Source organism: Elephas maximus, chromosome 7, assembly GCF_024166365.1.
Source record: "Elephas maximus indicus isolate mEleMax1 chromosome 7, mEleMax1 primary haplotype, whole genome shotgun sequence".
In the NCBI taxonomy this organism is placed as follows: domain Eukaryota; kingdom Metazoa; phylum Chordata; class Mammalia; order Proboscidea; family Elephantidae; genus Elephas; species Elephas maximus.
Window position 1 is genome coordinate 72,941,828 of NC_064825.1, and position 17,272 is coordinate 72,959,099.

At 49.6% G+C, this 17,272-nt stretch overlaps 1 protein-coding gene across 1 annotated transcript in view; it reads left to right on the forward strand.

Annotated features, from left to right (window-relative positions):
- Window positions 1-17,272, forward strand: part of OTOG (otogelin) — an 80,601-nt gene that overhangs the window by 14,050 nt on the left and 49,279 nt on the right. The window contains exons 16-23 of the mRNA XM_049891415.1: window positions 2,552-2,684; window positions 3,526-3,703; window positions 5,389-5,513; window positions 6,575-6,787; window positions 8,541-8,733; window positions 12,101-12,175; window positions 12,434-12,477; window positions 13,955-14,108. Coding sequence (XP_049747372.1) covers window positions 2,552-2,684; window positions 3,526-3,703; window positions 5,389-5,513; window positions 6,575-6,787; window positions 8,541-8,733; window positions 12,101-12,175; window positions 12,434-12,477; window positions 13,955-14,108 — 1,115 coding nt within the window. The remainder of the gene's footprint in view (window positions 1-2,551; window positions 2,685-3,525; window positions 3,704-5,388; window positions 5,514-6,574; window positions 6,788-8,540; window positions 8,734-12,100; window positions 12,176-12,433; window positions 12,478-13,954; window positions 14,109-17,272) is intronic.

Here is a 17,272-nt window from a genome sequence, read left to right on the forward strand (position 1 = left end):
TGGCTCTCAGACCTAATCCACCCAGCCACCCCCTGCCCTACATCCTCTAGAGAGGCTGGGAGATTTGGAGTAGGGCCTCAAGTCTTTCCATGGTCCACCCACCCTGCTGCCTCTCTTTCTGGGCAGAGCCAGGGGGCAAGAGACTGGCTTCTGGCTCTAGCACCTCTGCTGGCTATGAATCACTTCCCTTTCCTGGGCCTCAGGTATTTTCTTAATCTCCAAAATGGGTCTAATTCAACTTTCTTCTCTGCGTCACTGGAATGTAAACCTTTAACATCTCTGCATGCATGCATGCATTCAATTCATTCATTCAGCAAACACTGAACACCTATTTGTGCCCAATACTGTGCTGGGTATTGATGACTGGGATGAATTAGACATGGCTGTATCTTCCTGGGCCTTACAGGTTGGTGAGTGAGGCTGACAAGTGAACCCACAGCCCACTGTGTTACGGGAGCTGATAGCATGGAGGCTGCAGGGTGGATCTCCATGGAGGCACTTTTTATTGTTGTTTTACTCAGGGTGTGTGTGTGTGTGTATCACGAAACGCTTCCTGAAGGAGGTGACCCCTGGGCTGTGTCAGGAACCTGTGAACACAACTGGGAAAATGGCCAACTTGTAGGTGTGGGGTAGATGTGGGTTGGGGGGTTGGGTTGTCTCTCAGGGGTGCCTGCCTTGCTCCTGCCACTCCCTGTGGCTGAGCCAACCTCCCAAACCCTCGTCTGAGCTGTACCCAAGCTCCTCCCTGTCCAATACAGTAGGGGTTCACTCCCCTTAATGAGGGAAGCCATCCCCCAATCCTGCATCCCTGGTGGCCCTGCTCCAGCCCCTAAAAGTCAGAAGAAAGAATCAGGGAAAGCTTCATGGCAAAGGTGGCATTTGATCTAGGCCCAAAAAGGATTAAAAAAAATATATATATGTGTGTATATATACATATACACATACATACGTATAGATAGATGGAGAGGAAGGGCATTCTGGAAGGATCAGATGGTACAGAAAAGCAGTGAAGTTGGAATGTTCTAGAATGCATTAAAGCAGACACAGCAGGACATTGCAACTGATGTGGCTGGTAAAATGTGTCTATGTGTGGGAGAGAGTGGTGGGTGGGATAGAAACAGAAAGAGTAAAAGATGAAGCTAAGACTTCAATCTTGGGCTCTTTCAGGGATTTGCTATCCCTCTGGGTAGGAACTTGGAAGGAAGGTTGTGGCTTGTTGCATGATGTCTTTCTGAGAAGTTTTAAGCCCTGATCTTTTCCTCATTTTCTGATTGTATCATCCTCCTGTTATGCTTTCTCTGGCTCTCTGTTAGACTCAGGATAAAGTCTGAAAATATTTCAAGGCTCTGCCTAAGATGGTCCCTGCCTCTTATCTTAAACCACTTTGCCAGGTTGGCTCTGGTCCCTCTGGCCTTCTTTTATGTCCTTGAATGCATTAAACACCTTCCTGTGTCAGGCTTTTGCACAGACTGCTCCTCCTGCCTGGGTTTCCCCTCCTGCCCTTCTCCCTTTGCCCACCTAGCTTCTATGTATCCTTCAGATCTTAGGTCAAATGTCATTTCCTGTGTCTCAGTTTTCTGATCTGCAAAATGGGGCAGTTAGTAGTACTTACCTAATAGAATTGCTATAAGGATTAAATGAGTAAATATATATAAAGAGAATAGAATAGCACCTGAACATAGTAACTCTATATTAACATTAGCTGTTATTAAGGCTTTCATTATTGTTTTGATTATATATTTTTCAATTATCATTATTCCCTAGGATGGTCTTTCCTACCTCTGAGAACTAAACCTGGTTCCTTCCTTATATACTGTCCTAGCAGCCTACACCTGTCTGCAGCACTGATCATAATTATAATTAAATAACCAACTTTGTAACTGCTTGTTTTAATATCTGTGTCTCACACAAATATGTAATTTCCATGAGGGCAGCCACTATATTTGTCTTGTTCATCATTGTATTCATAAAGCCTGGCACAGTGTGCCCTACACATAATGTTTTTGACGAAATGTTTTGAATGAATGCTTATGTGAATGTCTTCCTGTGAAAGCAGGAATGGACTCAATGTTTATTACCCATTTCAGAGATGAATAACTTGAGGCCCAAGGAATACCTGTTCATTTCCTGACTGTCAGTGGAGCTTGATACTCTTCATGATGTGACACCTAGAAAGAGCTATATATAAACACCTGTAAAAGGATGAAGTTGAAGTTCTGGGTTTGGGTTGAGGGAGGCCGGTGTTTCCAAGGCTAGACCCTGGCCATCTGGGATCTATTTTCGCTCTGTGTCTTTAGACAACCTGAGAGTTGGCTGTCATTTTTATTATTATCCCAGCTCTGCCAGTAACCTTCTCCAATCTGAGCCCCACTCCTCACTTCCCAGATAAGGGCTTTGGGTTTAATGACCCTGGTGTCCTTTGGGCTCTGTCACTCTGAGAAGCCTACCCCTGGCCTCAAAATGGGATGAAGTCCCTGCGCCTGGGGGCCTCTTTTGGGGCCAGCAGGTCAGACAGACCAATGCTGCACCGTTGACCTTCCCCTCTCTCCAGAACCAGGATGGGACCTGTGTCCAGTCAGTGTCAGTGATTCTGCACCAGGACCCTCGGAGGCAGGTGACCCTGACCCAGGCGGGGGATGTCCTCCTGTTTGACCAATACAAGGTCACCCCACCCTACATGGACGGTATGGCTTAGAGTGGACAAGAGAGCTGGCTGCCCAGGGTTCTTCTCCCAAGTTCCTCTGGCCAAAGGCACAGCCACATGGGCAAGAGCTCGCATTGTAGTACTGGGTGCGTCAGGTCGGGAGATGCCTTGGCCCCAGAAATGTGAACTCCTAAAATGTGGCCTTGTCCCCACTCCAACATGACAGTGGGCATCCTAGAAGTATTATGCCTTCTCCTAACATTACCATATGAATGAGGCTATTGCACGTCCTTACTCTCAGTATTTGTTTATTAATTCCTTATCATCCTGCCTGATTCCGGAAAGGCTTTGTGGCAGCTCAAAGGGCAAAACTATCAGGATATAAAAACCTAGCACTACAGAACTTTTAACAAACGGGGGGTGGGGTCAAGATCCAGAAGAGTGGCGATGCATGGCATATAAAAAGGCCACAGAAATGCCAGTCATATAGCTGTAAAAATAGCTACGATTCTACAGTTAAATCTAAAATGTAAATTTGTGACAACTGAATCTAACATTTCTATTGTGATCTTCCCGGTGGCTACTGTGAAAACAATAGTTACAGAATTCTCATTGTGCTCAAGGAAGAAAGATTCCAGTTCCTTAGGGAGAGCAAATGCTAAATTTCTCAGCTGGGGCTGCTATTTTAGGTTATCTCTGGACCCCAACTTCATCCCTGAACAAGGCTTCCTCAAGACTACCCAACCCAGCCCCATGGCAGGGCTACAGGGAATACGAAAATTGGGCTGGACATGGGAGTCAGAATGGGGCATGGAAGTGGTGGGGGTAGGTGGGGTGGGTATTGGCCGTCCTCTCTCCATCCCACTACCGACTGTGCTCAGACGCCTTTGAGATCCGGAGGCTGTCCTCCGTGTTCCTGCGGGTGAGGACCAACGTGGGCGTGCAGGTGCTCTACGACCGCGAAGGACTCCGGCTCTACCTACAGGTGGACCAGCGATGGGTGGAAGACACCGTGGGCCTCTGCGGCACCTTCAATGGCAACACGCAGGATGACTTCCTGTGAGTGCTCCTGCCCTGGAACCGGAAGTGGGGAGGGTGAGCGGGCTTGTCGGGTGGAACATAGAGAAGCACTGGTTGGAAATGTCGCCCCCTTGAGCTGTTACGTCGCTGACTTGCACCGTTAGTGATGATTCCTCTACACTTAAATTTAAGCTTGTTTCTTTAAAGCAGTAGTTCACAGTCTTGTGTGCTGAAGAATCACCTCAGGAGCTTGTTAAAATGCTGATTCCTGACCCACCTCTGATAATCTAATTTAGAATGGGACCTAGGAGTCTCATTTTAAATAAACACCAGTGGGATTCGGGTATATGAGATCTAAGGAGCACACCTTGAGAAATACTGTTTTATAGTGAGGCCTTAAAATTGGAGAACCTCAGACTGGGTTGAATTTGGCTCATAGTTTTGTTTTTTTATGTTTGTGTTGCTTTCATTGATTGTGAACACCTTTACATCAGTGTAAGCCACAATGAGTCAAAGACTCCGACACGCCCACTTTCTATCCCACCTAGTGGGTGTAACCCATATACCTTTCTTGGTGCCTGAAGGTTTTCAAGTTTGCACCCTGTGAGCTTCCCAATATTCAGGGGAAGGCTCCCATCCACCCCACCGCCCTTTGAGAATGGACACGATTTAGGAACTTGGGGGCAGTAATCAAATCTTCCAGAAAGGAGAACAAGGGACCAATCTTAAAGGCTGCAAGCTCTGGCCAGTCCTTTAAGTTACATTCATTGGGCAATGCAGAAGGAAACATGGGAGGCTTTCTTTAGCTAGAAATAAAAATTCAAATTTGCTGTGAAAAACAAGAAAAAGCGGAGAGCTTTTCAGTGCATGTACCCTTAAAAAATGTAGCATTCCACCCTCTTTTTCCTGGTGGGGCTGTTGTTAGGGCAGCTAGCCAGAATGGTGGAGGCAAACCCTGGGTTAGTCCATGGGCTCCTCGCTACTCTTTGAAATGTTTATTCTGGGTGAGGATGTTGCTGTGTGTGACATGAGTGCTTTTACTGCCCTGGATCACTAATGTGGGCATGGTGGGTGCCAAGTACATAAGGTCTATGGACTAGGATCTCTCTCCATTCTACCATCTACAACAATATTTGGTGATTCTTGGAGACTGGTGATGTCTCTCCCTTTCTCTCTTTATTGCCTCTCACATGACCATTTCCCACCTAGAGAGAAAGGTGTAAAGGAGTCTTCAGGAACTGCCCATAAGAAGGGGGGGGGGGAGGAAGTCTTAATTAAGTGAGATTTAGTACTCTTAATATGCCAATTTCTCCCTATCTGACATGAAGAGCTGGGGATGGGTGGTGAAACATGGGACAGTGTGTGGTCCTAAGCCCATTTTGAGCCCTTTCAAAGCTTATTAAATGTGATATTTGTCTCCGTGTCTCCGTGTGTGTGTGCACATCCATAATTATATGTGTTTGAATGTGGCTTTATAGATCCCCTTGGCTGTTTGCATGTTTGGCATATATTTGTGCTTTTGTGTGTGTGTAGTGAGGGTGTATGCAAGTGATATGCCTATATGTGTTGTACTTTTGGGTGGGTATACATGTGCCTCTGGGTGTGAGTGTGCATGCTTTGTCTATGTGTGTGTATGCAAGCAGGTGGGTGCTTACCTGAATGTCTGTATGTTCACCCGGGTCCACATGGACAAGTGTCTGAATGTGGCTGTGCTACGGTTGCAGGTCCCCGGTGGGTGTGCCTGAGAGCACCCCACAACTCTTTGGCAATTCTTGGAAAACACTGTCTGCCTGCTCCCCATTGGCCCCTGGCTCTCCACTGGACCCATGCGATGTGCACCTGCAAGCTGGTGAGGCACCCAGAAGTGGAATGGGGTGGGACTGATTTGAGGGAGAATGAGGTGGAGACTCAGGCCATGAGGAGCATTGTGACCTGGTGGGGAATGGGGCTTCTGGCCAAATTGGTACAGATGATAAGAAGGGGAGGGGCTTCAGGTAGGGGACAGGAAAGGAGGGGAAGGCTAAGCAAACAAGAAGCTTCATGTCCTGCCACTGCTATGCACACGCATATTTACACACATTCTTACATCTCAGGGCAAAAGCCAAAGTCCTCACAGTGGCCCACAGGGCCCTGCACTGTCTGCCCACTCCCCTCACCTCCCTGGCCCTACCTCCTACTCCTCCTACCTCCACTCCGCTCCAGCTACGCTGGCCTCCTGGCTGTTCTTTCTACACAGCCAAGCCTGCTGTCATCTACAGGCCTTTGCATTTGCCGTTGCCTCAGCCTGTGGTGCTCTTCCTTCAGTATACTCTCTCCTTCACCTCTTCCAAGTTTTTGCTCAAATATCACCTCACCAAGGCCTTCCTGACCACCTGATTTAAAATGGCAACCACTCCGCCCCACCTCATACCTCCTATCCACCTTCCTAGCTTTCTCTCTCTTCTTAGGTACTTCACCTATTTGCTATATAATTCACTTTAATGACTGTCTCCTCTCACCAGAATGTAAGCTCCATGAGGGCAGGGATTTTTGTCTGTTTTGTTCACTGCTGTATCTCTCTCCAGAAGATAGATTTGTGCCTAGCACAGTGTGGAATGCATTGCACGATTACATATCTGTGCATGTGTGTATATGCATGCACACAGACGTACACACTTCTTCACAGTCATTTACATTGCGCTCACAGACAGCCACATAGTCACGCCTGGACTTACTAAAACACACCCACAGAGTTGCACATTCCCAAACAGCCACCCACTCAGGTACCTGCCCACATCCCTGCTGTACACACACTCGTGCACACACACATTCCCCACCCCTCCCACAATCCACTGAGCTGTCAAGAGAGAAGGAGAGGCTGGACCCAGGGGCACCAGGTGCTGCCCCTCATGCTGTTCTTCCTGCTCCCAGCCACCTATGCAGTGCAGTCCTGTAGCGTGCTCACCGGGGAGCTGTTCGCACCCTGCTCTGCATACCTGAGCCCCGTGCCCTACTTCGAGCAGTGCCGCCGGGACGCCTGCCGCTGTGGGCAGCCCTGCCTGTGTGCCGCGCTCGCCCACTACGCCCGCCTGTGCCGGCACCATGGGCTCCCTGTCGACTTCCGCATCCACCTGCCAACCTGTGGTGAGTGCCCCGCGCTTGTGCGCCCATGTGATTGCAGCCTGGAGCCTGCAGATTGTGCCACCACTCACACCTGAGCTCCAGATTGAGTGTCCACCGGCCCCCCTAAACTCTCCACCAGGAAGTGCACAGACTACTCCAGCCTCACCCCAGCCCCGGCCCTTCCTCACAACCCGCTTCTGCTCCAGTGCTCTCCATCTCTACCAGTGGCCCTCGGCCCCCTGATCACCTGGCCTGTTACCTGGGAACTTCCCCCTGAACTTCTTCTTTCTTACCGCCACCTCCAATCCACTTCCGAATCCTGTCAATCCCAACTTCAACCTCTTCTCACCACCTCACTGCCGTCTCCTGCCTGTATCTTGTCTGAGCCACCTAAAAGGTCTTCCTACGACCTGTTCTCACTGCAGCCAGAGTGAGCTTTCCAAAGATCACAGATCCCTGTGACCCTAAGGTTTGAGTCCACACATGGTTTGATGGGCATGAGATGGCCCCTACCCATCCCGACTCCTACCTCTGGCCATGTTCCTCCTCTCCTATGGCCTAATCATCTCTTCACCTCTGTGCTCCCAGCCCTTGCACAGACCCAGCTCCCATAGCTTTTGGGAAATGTTTGTTCAATAAATCAAAAAGGCACTGAAATGGGAATCAGGAGGCCTGGTTCTGTTTCAGCTCTACAGGTGTCTTGCTGTGTGCCTTTGGGCAAAGACCTACCACTCTCTGAGCCAAAGTGTCCTCAGAGGTGATCAGATCGGATCAATCAGTGCTTCTTAACTCTGGCTGGACATTGAAATCACTAAGGAAACTTTTTTAAAAAAGCCCGTATCTGGGCTGTATCCAGTATCAATGAAAAATTAAAACAACGTATCTGGCACTGGGGTCCAGACATCAGCATTGAACAATAAATTAATAATATGTTTTTTTTAACCCAATGTATCCAAAAATGTTATCTGTCTATCTACCTACCTATCTGCTATCTAGCTTTTCAATATAACATTATTAATGAAATTTTTTACATTCTTTTTTTAAATTAAGTCTTTGGAATCTGGTGTGTATGTTATCCTTACAGCACATCTCAGTTCAGACTCACTACCTTTCAAGTGCTCAATAGCCACACGTGGCTCAGGGCTGCCATATTGGACAGTGCAGCTCTTGAAGCTGAGTCAACCAAACTGGTCATATTCAGGCATCATCACTTTTTAAAAAGCTAGGTGGCTCTGATGTGCAGCTGGGGCTGAGAACAGCTGAGCTTGATGGTCTCTGCAGATCTATAGGCTCTGGCAGAGCATGGAAGACCCCTGGGGGAGTAGGACTATAGCCAGGAGAGGAGAATACAGCCCTGAGTATTGGGATAGAGGGCCCTGAGAGGCTGCTGGAGGGGGCACGACTGATCGTCACATGATCGTGCACATGTGTAACCAGGGTTGGTGCAGGGCCACTGGGGCTGTTGACTTCCACCCCTCCCCCAATATCACTATCTAAGAGGAATGTCCTGCAGGGAAAAGAAAACAGCAGCGTCCAAGGTAAACTTGGTAAGGGGCCCACCCTGCTGCTTTGCCACTCCTGGTATAGTGAGAGGCAGTGAGACTCTGGAGTCAGGCCTAGGTTCAAATCCCAGCACTGACGTGGACCTGATGTGTGAACTTGGGCAAGTGTTTTAACTTCTCCAGGTCTCAGTTCTCCTCGTCAGGATGATGACTCCACCCCGCACAGTTGTGGGGACAAAGGAGACAAAGCATAGTTCCTGTTCCTGCTGCAGCACTGTCCTGTAAGGCTACCAAGGAGTACAGCCCCTGTGTGCCCATGTGTGGACAAACCTGCCAGGACCTGGCTGGCCCTGAGGCCTGTGGTGTTGATGGTGGTGGCCATCTCAGTGGGGACGAGTGCGTGGAAGGCTGTGCCTGCCCACCAGACACCTACCTGGACACCCAGGCTGACCTCTGTGTCCCCAGGTGAGTGGGCCAGTTGTCTTCTATGTCCAGTGGAGATGAGACCAGGCATCTCCAGGGCAGCTGAGGCTGGGGAGCCTGACTGGGCCTCTCCTGTCCCTAATTTGTTTCATTGTTACAGGCCAGACCTTCGTGGGTAAAATGGGTGGATGAGTGGATAGGTGGGCTCCCTCCTGTGGACCTTCCTCCCAGGCCTCTCTCCTCAGCTCTGGCTCTCCAGGCCACTCCAGCCCAGATTCCCTATAAGACAAAACAACTCCACTGAGCCAAGAGGTCTCTCTTCCCTCCCCACCCTCCCCTTCCACAAATATTCATTAAGCTCCTACTATGTGCCAGACATTTCTTTTCTAAGTGCCAGGCCCTGGGAATTCAGCAATGAACAAAACAGAGTTCCTCCCTCAGGAAGCTCACATTCTAGAGTGGCAGATAGATTATAAACAAGCATACACGTAATAGGCCGAGTGGTAACAAAAGCAATAAAGCAGAAGAGTGAGATCAGGGAGTCCTGGGGGGCAGAGAGGGGCTGTTATTATTTAAGATGAGGCGAGCATGGAAAGAAGGCTTTCTGTGAGGTGACATTTGACCTGAGACCTGAAAGAAGTGAGGGAAGAGTGTGCCAGGCAGAGGAAACGGCTCTTGGCCCGTGGTGGTCTTAGTGTAGCTTGGGGACAGTGTGCAAGGAGGAGAGTGGTCAGTGGTTATGCCACATGAACCCAGGGTTGACTGGCAAGGCCCTTGGACCACTCTAGGTCGCTGTTTATGGATCTTTAAAATGGGTAACATTTGATTTGTGGTTTTCGATTGATGGAGGAAGTGGGAGGCCCCTCAAGGAGTATATTGGAATCACTCGAAGGCCTTTTCAAACTATACAATCCTTCCTTGAGCTCCAGATATATGTCCCACCCTACCGCTCCACTAACTGAGAATTGCCAATAAAGGGAGCTTCTGTTACAATGGGCGTGGGTTCTGTCTAGGGCAGGGGGAGAAGGTAGTTGAGAAGCCCTGGGGTTGGATGAGTTCTGATGTCCCTTCTAGTTCTCAAGTGTTCTGCAGCCAGGCTGTGTGTGCCTGTAATCAGCAGGTGCTGTGGGAGGTGGGTGAGGAGGAAATAGTCTTTGCCCTGAGATGACCTGCAGACAGAATGAGAATCCCTATAGAGGATTGTAGGATTATAGGCTTCCTGTGAGGAACAAGTGAGATAATGCATGTGCAGGGCTCAGCCTGGTGTCCGTGGTGTCAAAATATTTAAGAAGCAGTATGTCCCAGGCACTAACCAATCAGAACAGACACTGGGTGCCAACAACTGGAACACCTGCACCAGGAACCAATACCAGCTGGGTATTCACCTGGTCCCTGACGAGACACGGACTCAGTACTCGGGGTCCTGTTTTTACCGTCTCTCCCTTTATTGGTGCAGATGAGGTTGGCCTTGGCAGTGTATGGAGACCAACGATGCTGGCCTCATCCTTGTGAGCCTGAAGGTGGAGAGGATACAGGGACATCTCAGGCAGGGAGCGGGGAAGGCACAGGCAGAGACCTAGAGGTGGGCCTGAGCTTCATGGGTGGGACTGCTCTGTTTCTCTCCTTTCCCCTGTCCCGTATCTCCATCATATGTGTCCCAGCCATGGCCTCCACCTCCTGGTCTGCTCTCTGCAAGTGTCTCTGAGGTCAAGAACTGGGGCATTTGACATCACCAGAGTCTCTGCTCCTGGAAACGGTCCCTTTTCTGGCTCACCTGGCTCTGCCCTCACCATTTTCTTCCTGTGCTCCCTGTCTCTCTCCTGGGCCCCCTTCCTCCTCTACCTCCTGAATGAGCTTCTTCCCAAGCCTCTGTCTTCAGCAGCCTCCCCTGGAAAAGTCACTGGTTTCCCAGCCCCAGTTCTTGCCTGGGAAGATGGCCTGGGTCTTAGTTATCTAGTGCTGCTGTAACAGAAATACCACAAGTGGGAGAAAGGCTTGATTGACTCTTTCAGCCTGGAAGCAGAGTCCCCTGTCTGTCTGGAGGTGGGGAGGGACCTACTCTGTATATAGACTTCCAACCCATCACCCTATTTTCTGCCTTGCTGCTGAGCCTAAAGGAGTCCTGGTAGCACAATGATGAAAGTGTTCGGCTGCTAACCAAAAGATCAGCGGTTTGAACCCACCAGCTGCTCTGCTGGAGAAAGATGTGGCAGTCTGCTTCTGTAAAGATTACAGCCTTGGAAACCCTATGAGGCAGTTCTACTCGGTCCTATAGGGTCGCTAAGAGTTGGAATCTACTCGATGGCAAATTGTTTTTGGTGTTTTAATCTTTACGGAAGCAGACTGCCATGTCTTTCTACCGCGGGGCAGCTGGTGGGTTTGAACTGCCAGCCTTCAGGTTGATAGCTGGGAGCCCTGGTGGTGCAGTGGTTAATAGCTCTCACAGTTTAGGAGGCTGGAAGTCCAAATTCACAATGCCTGTTCTAGGGGAAGGCTCTGAGGGAAGATTTTAGTCTCTTTTAGCTTCTGTTCCTTGTTATCTCCACATGGCATCTGTCTTTCCGTTTGTACTTCTTGTCTCTGTCCATGCTGTCCTTTTATATCTAAAAAGCGAGTAGGTTTAAGACACACACTACACTGATATAGGAGCCCTGGTCGTGCAATGGTTAAGTGCTTGGGCTGCTGTCCAACGGCTGGCCATTCCAACCCACCAGCCTCGCCATGGGAAAAAGGTGTGGCAGTCTGCTTCTGTAAAGATTAAAAAAAAACCAAACAAACCTGTTACCATTGGGAAACCCTGGTGGTGTGGTGGTTAACTGCTAGGACTGCTAACCAAAAGGTCAGCAGTTTGAATCCACCAAGTGCTCCTTGGAAACTCTATAGGGCAGTCCCATAGGGTTGCTATGAGTTGGAATCGACTTGACGGCAATGGGTTTAGGTTTGGTTTTTGGTTGCCATCAAGTCAGTTCCGACTCATAGCAACCCTATAGTGACCCTTGCTATGTGTCTGTAAAGAATACAGCCTTGGAAACCCTATGGGGCAGTTTTACTCTGTCCTATAATGTTGCTGTGAGTTGGGATCGACTGGATAGCAATGAGTTTCCTACACTGATACAGCTTCATTAACATCACAAAGAAAACCCTTTCCCCAAATGGAATTACATCCACAGGTATAGGTGTTAGGACTCTAACACGTATTTGTAGGGGGCACAATTCAATCCATAACAGCCCCTGAATCTGGGACCTAGCCCTGACCTCTGTCTCTAGTGCCAGGCTGGGTTCCCTGCTCCCTGGAGATGTCACATGTCACAGTGGATGCCATTACTTCTCTCTTGTGTCCTTATGCCCCTTGGCAGTCCCTGCCCCAGCTCCTGAGTTTGCCCACCTTTCTCTGCTCCCTGTTTTTTAGGAACCAGTGCTCCTGCCACTTTCAAGGAGTGGACTATCCCCCTGGAGACAGTGACATCCCATCCCTGGGCCACTGGTGAGCTCCCTGGTCTTCTGTTTAAATGGAAGCTCCTGACTGAAGAAAATGCAGCTGAGCAGAACCTCCCATGAAGTGACACCCACCCTCCCCTCTGCTCAGAGAGCCAGGGACAGTGAGTGGGGCTATCTGTCTGAACCCTGCAGTGACCTCAGTGCAGTGACTTGGGGCCTCCAGGGCCTGCAGTGACTGGGGGTTTTGTGCCTGGGCTCTGCGGTGACCGGGAGTGGGCTAATCCCCATGTCTCTCTCTCTGTAGCCACTGCAAAGATGGAGTAATGAGCTGTGATAGCAGAGTCCCAGGTAAGGGTGATGGGAACGGTGGGGTTTTTCTGGATAGTGAGGTTATAGCAGGGAGGTCAAGCAGAGATCAGGAAGGGAGAGCCCACCCCAGGTCTTGCCCCACACCAAGCCTTCTGTGTTCCTTGCCCTTTAGGGAAAGGCTCCGGCTTGGAGGGTGGCATCCTCAAACCCTATCCCAACCTCACCCCACTGCAGTGGCTGTCCCTCCTGCTTCCTGGAACTTTGTCTCCCTTGAGGGCAGCCACCTGGGGTCTGGACAGTTCCCTGACCTTCCTTGGATCCTAGATTTCTTTGGTCTGGGCCATCAAGGATCTGTTGAGGCTGACTGTCCACCCAGCCCAGTGCCGGACAGGGGGTCACAGAGAAGGGAAGGACAGCCTCGGCCTTTGAGACACCCAGGCAATAGGGATAGGGTGGAGGTGGAACCATGGTGGGTCAGTCTGTGAGGGGCTTGGAGGCAGGGTAGAGCAGTGGGGGTTGGAGCAGGGAGAGACTCCTGGAGAGAGAGGAGGCCTGTAGGGAAAGGGATTGACATAGATGGGGTTAGAGAATAATCACACGGCAGGTGGTTAAGAGCAGGGTCAGGCAGCCCTGGGTTCAAATCCTGCCAGACACCCTAGCCGTGGGGCCCCAGGTAACTGACTTCACCTCTCTGAACCTCCGTTTTTGCTTCTGTGTATAACCTAGATTCCTATACCCTCCCCATGATTTGTGCAAACTTCAGAGAGCTTTCATTCTTTTGGTCACTTTTTGGCTTTGAATTTCTGCCACTTTGGGATTTTCATTTCATCTTCATGTCTGTTCCCTTCTCTCTGCTCCATGACAACCCGGGCAGGAACTCAGCTCCTTTTTACTAATTTCCCTTTAAAAAAAATCATTCATATAATGCGTGAATGTGCACAGCAGACTTTACTGAAGGCTCAGGAGGCAAAGGGGGCTTATGTCACAGAAATACAGATAACTGGACATCGATTCTTCCTATTGTTAATGAAAGTCCTCTGGCCACCCTGCCACACTGCTTGGCCATCCTCTTTCTGGCTCGCCTCCCAGTCCCTTCAGGGCACTTCCTCTCACTTTATTAAGCTTTTTGAAATTGGAAGTGCCTTCTCTCTGTTACATGGGAAAATGAGGAGAATGATGATACATCACAGGGTTGTGAAATAAGGTAATGCATGCAAAGTGCCTGGAATAGTACCTGGTACAGAGGACATGTTAAGTGATGGGTACTAGTGGTGGTGGTGGTTGTCATGTTGTGTGACAGTATACATCTATCCTCCCCCGTAATGTGTACTTGGGAACTCAAGAAATGTCCCAGGAGCTAACAGCCACAGCCTGAGGAGACATTGGAGCTCCACCTCTTCAAGTTCCAGATGCTGGGCCCTTAGATCTCCCTGGCCCTCCTACAGCCCCAGTGCCTACTTCATGCATCTTGCTGAGTGTCCAGGTTCTTCATGGCACCTGCCCTCTTCTCTCCCAGCGGCTGCCTGCCCAGCAGGCCAGGTGTTCGTGAACTGCAGTGAGCTGCACACAGACCCAGAGCTCAGCAGGGAGAGGACGTGTGAGCAGCAGCTGCTGAACTTCAGCGTGCCGGCCCATGGCCCCTGCCTTTCGGGCTGCGCCTGCCCCCAGGGGTATGTACCCATGTTGGCATGGTCTCCCCTTCCTGAGGCTGGCAGAAGCAGGGACCCCAGGGAGGGTCAGGGAAAACCTAACACAGACTTGCAAGGAGGCAGTAGCCCATGGCTGGATATAATGGCCAGTGAGGGGTCTGGGAAAGAGCAGGGGCTTGTGAGTCTAATCTTCTTGGGTTCTACCTGGTTCTGCTTCTTACCGACTATGTGTCCATGGACGCTGAAAGGGGCCTCATCTCTCTGAGGCTCAGTTTTCTCGCCTATAAAATGGGGATAATAATAGTACCTACCACTTCAGTAGACTGTTGTGAAGATTAACTGAGGTACTGAAGTAAAAGCACTGAGGAGTGTCTGGTATGCTCTAGAGGTCCAGTGGGCTGAAGACCAAGAGAGAAGAAACCCATGTTTCATCTCTCAGCCTGTTTCCCTTTAAAGTTCTAACCACAGCCCCCTGGTCACCATGCTTCTCTCCACAACGTATCTAAGAATCTCTAGGTGCTGTGTGTTGCTCCCAAGGACCTTGGGGCCACTGCAGACCTCTGAGACTGTCTGCTGCTCCAAGTTTCGTTATATATGGGTGCTGAGCCAATGGCCCTGGGCCCAGCAGGCAGTGCGGCACAGTAGTTATGAGCACAGACTTTGGACCCTAAGACTTGAGTCCTGATTCTACCACCTACTGTGCAAGTTAGTTAACTTCCCTGAGTCTCAGTTTCCTCATTTGTAAAACGGCACAGAGCAAGCACTCTAGGTGAGCAGACGGCATTGTCCTCCCTCACCTGGATCCCATGCATTTGCAAATGCCCTTCTGAGGGGGCCTGGAGTGAGAGGGTCCGCTAACAGGTAAGAAGAGGGTACTACACAGATTGAAGGCACCTGAGGGCAGAGGCCAAAGCCTGGAGTCTTTGCATGCTCTTCCCAGGGATGGGCTCAGCGGGAGCTCAGGGACGCAGTCAGGTCTGAGAAATGACTGTGGGGGAGGGGAGGTGGGGGGGCAAGAAGGGCAAGGTCAGAGCAGTGAATGGTGCAAGGTGAGGAAGACTTCTTAGGAAGTGGCTAGAGACAGGGCCCAGGGCTGGCGGTGGGAGGCCATGAGCCACCCTGTCCCTGGTGTCTCACGTAATTACGGAGAGAGGCAAGGCAAGGGACCAGTCAGTATTCATTGTGTATCTACGAGGTGCTAGGCAGTGTGCCCAGCTCTATAATTAAATTCTCATAATGACCTTGGGAAGAAGGTGTCATTATCCTTGTTTTACACATGAAAAAACAGAGGCTTAGAAAGGTTAAGTGGCTTTAAGTAAAACACAGTGGATTAAACACATGCTTTTTTCTCTGCTGCCCCCCACAGCCACAATGAAATGTTGATAATGTAGTAAAAAAAGGTATAAACCCAAAGGAACAAAGAGAACAGGAGAGGGGATAATGGTGACATGAGATAGGTCCAAAAGAATGTGGGTGGATGTGTAGAAACTTGTCACAGAGCAGAGGGTGACAGCTGATGCTTGCAGAGGGTAAGGCCAAGGAGAAACAGCCTTGGTGCCTCTGGAGGGAAGGAGGGAATGGGACAGGAGGATGAGTTGCAAGTCCGTGTACCAAACAAAAAACCAAGCCCATTGCCATCCAGTCCATTCCAACTCATGGCAACCCTATAGGATGGAGTAGAACTGCCCCACAGGTTTTCCAAGGCTGGAATCTTTACGGAAGCAGACTGCTACATCTTTCTCCTTCAGAGGAGCTGGTGGGTTTGAACCAGCGACCTTTTGGTTAGCAGCCGAGCGCTCTAATCACTGTGCCACCAGGGCTACTTCAAGTCTGTGTAAGGGGTGGGTAAATCCCCCAAATCCCTCCCTCACTCCCTGGATCAGGTAGAGAAAGGTGATAAGAGTCTCTGGAGAAATTCAGAGACACTTTGATCTTGGGGGCAGCAGGAAGGTGAGATATATATTAAAAACAGAGAGATGAAGTAAAAACCTGCTGGGACCCTAGCCTTCTTTCCCAGATGACTTCCCAGGATGGTGACCCCCCCCCCCAAGGCTGGAGATAAAAGAGTATGCTTGTGAAAATTGGCTGGGCCAGGAGAAAAAAAGCTACAGAAACACACTTGGGGGTTCCCCAACAAAATCAGTGGGCCCTCCGTTATATACAGAGCCTCCAATGAGCTTTGTGGTATCTCACTTTTGTTTTCTTTTAATTATTTAAAAATGAGGTATAATTTATATACAGTAAAATGCATAGATCCTAAGCATACAGTTTGCTGAGCTTTGACAAATTTATATAATATTGTTTGTCACACCCCATCAAGATACAGAACATTTCTATCACCTCAGAAAGTTCCCTTATGCTCTTTCCCAGACAATCCCCTCACCTCAGCCCCCTAGGCAGCTGCTGTTCTGATTTCTGTCAGCATAGATAAGTTTTGCCTGTTCTCAGAACTTCATAATGATGTCTGTAATACTCTTGCTCTCGGCCTTTTGTTTTTTTTTTTTTTGCTCTTTGCCTTTTTAAACCGTGTACTTAAATTACTTTGAAAAATAAAATAAGATACCAAAAACAAAAAAACCAAACCCATTGCTGTCGAGTCAATTCTGATTCATAGTGACCCTATAAGACAGAGTAGAACTGCCCCATAGGGTTTCCAAGGAGCACTATGGCTGGCCTTTTGGTTAGCAGCTGTAGCTCTTAACCACTATACCACCAGGGTTTCCAAAATAAAACAGGAAGGTTAAATAACTTGTCCTGGGCAGATTCTAGATTTGAACCCAAAACTGCTTATTGCCAAAGCCTGTGTTCTTACCCCTGCCCCAGACTGGACCCTGCTGAGGCCTGGATCTGGCCTGGAGCTATGGCCTGAGAATTGTGAATAGTGCTCTCAGACAGTCCTGGCTCCTGCGTCGTAGTACATCAGAGTTCGTGGAAAGCAGACTGGAGGGTGGGGTCACTGTAGCTTTGGGGTCTGTGGTCTGAGAGCTCCATGAACAATCTGGCTGTGGCGGCAATGTCTGTGTCCATGGTCTGTTTATTGGTACACAGCTGGTGCCTAAGAGGTGCTGGCATTCCTCTTCCCCTCCTGAGCTGTGTCCTGCTTCCTTATGGGCGGCGGACTTCTAAGCTGGACACAGTCTGTCCCTGATTTGGCCAGTTACACAGGTGCCTCCGAACCTCATTGG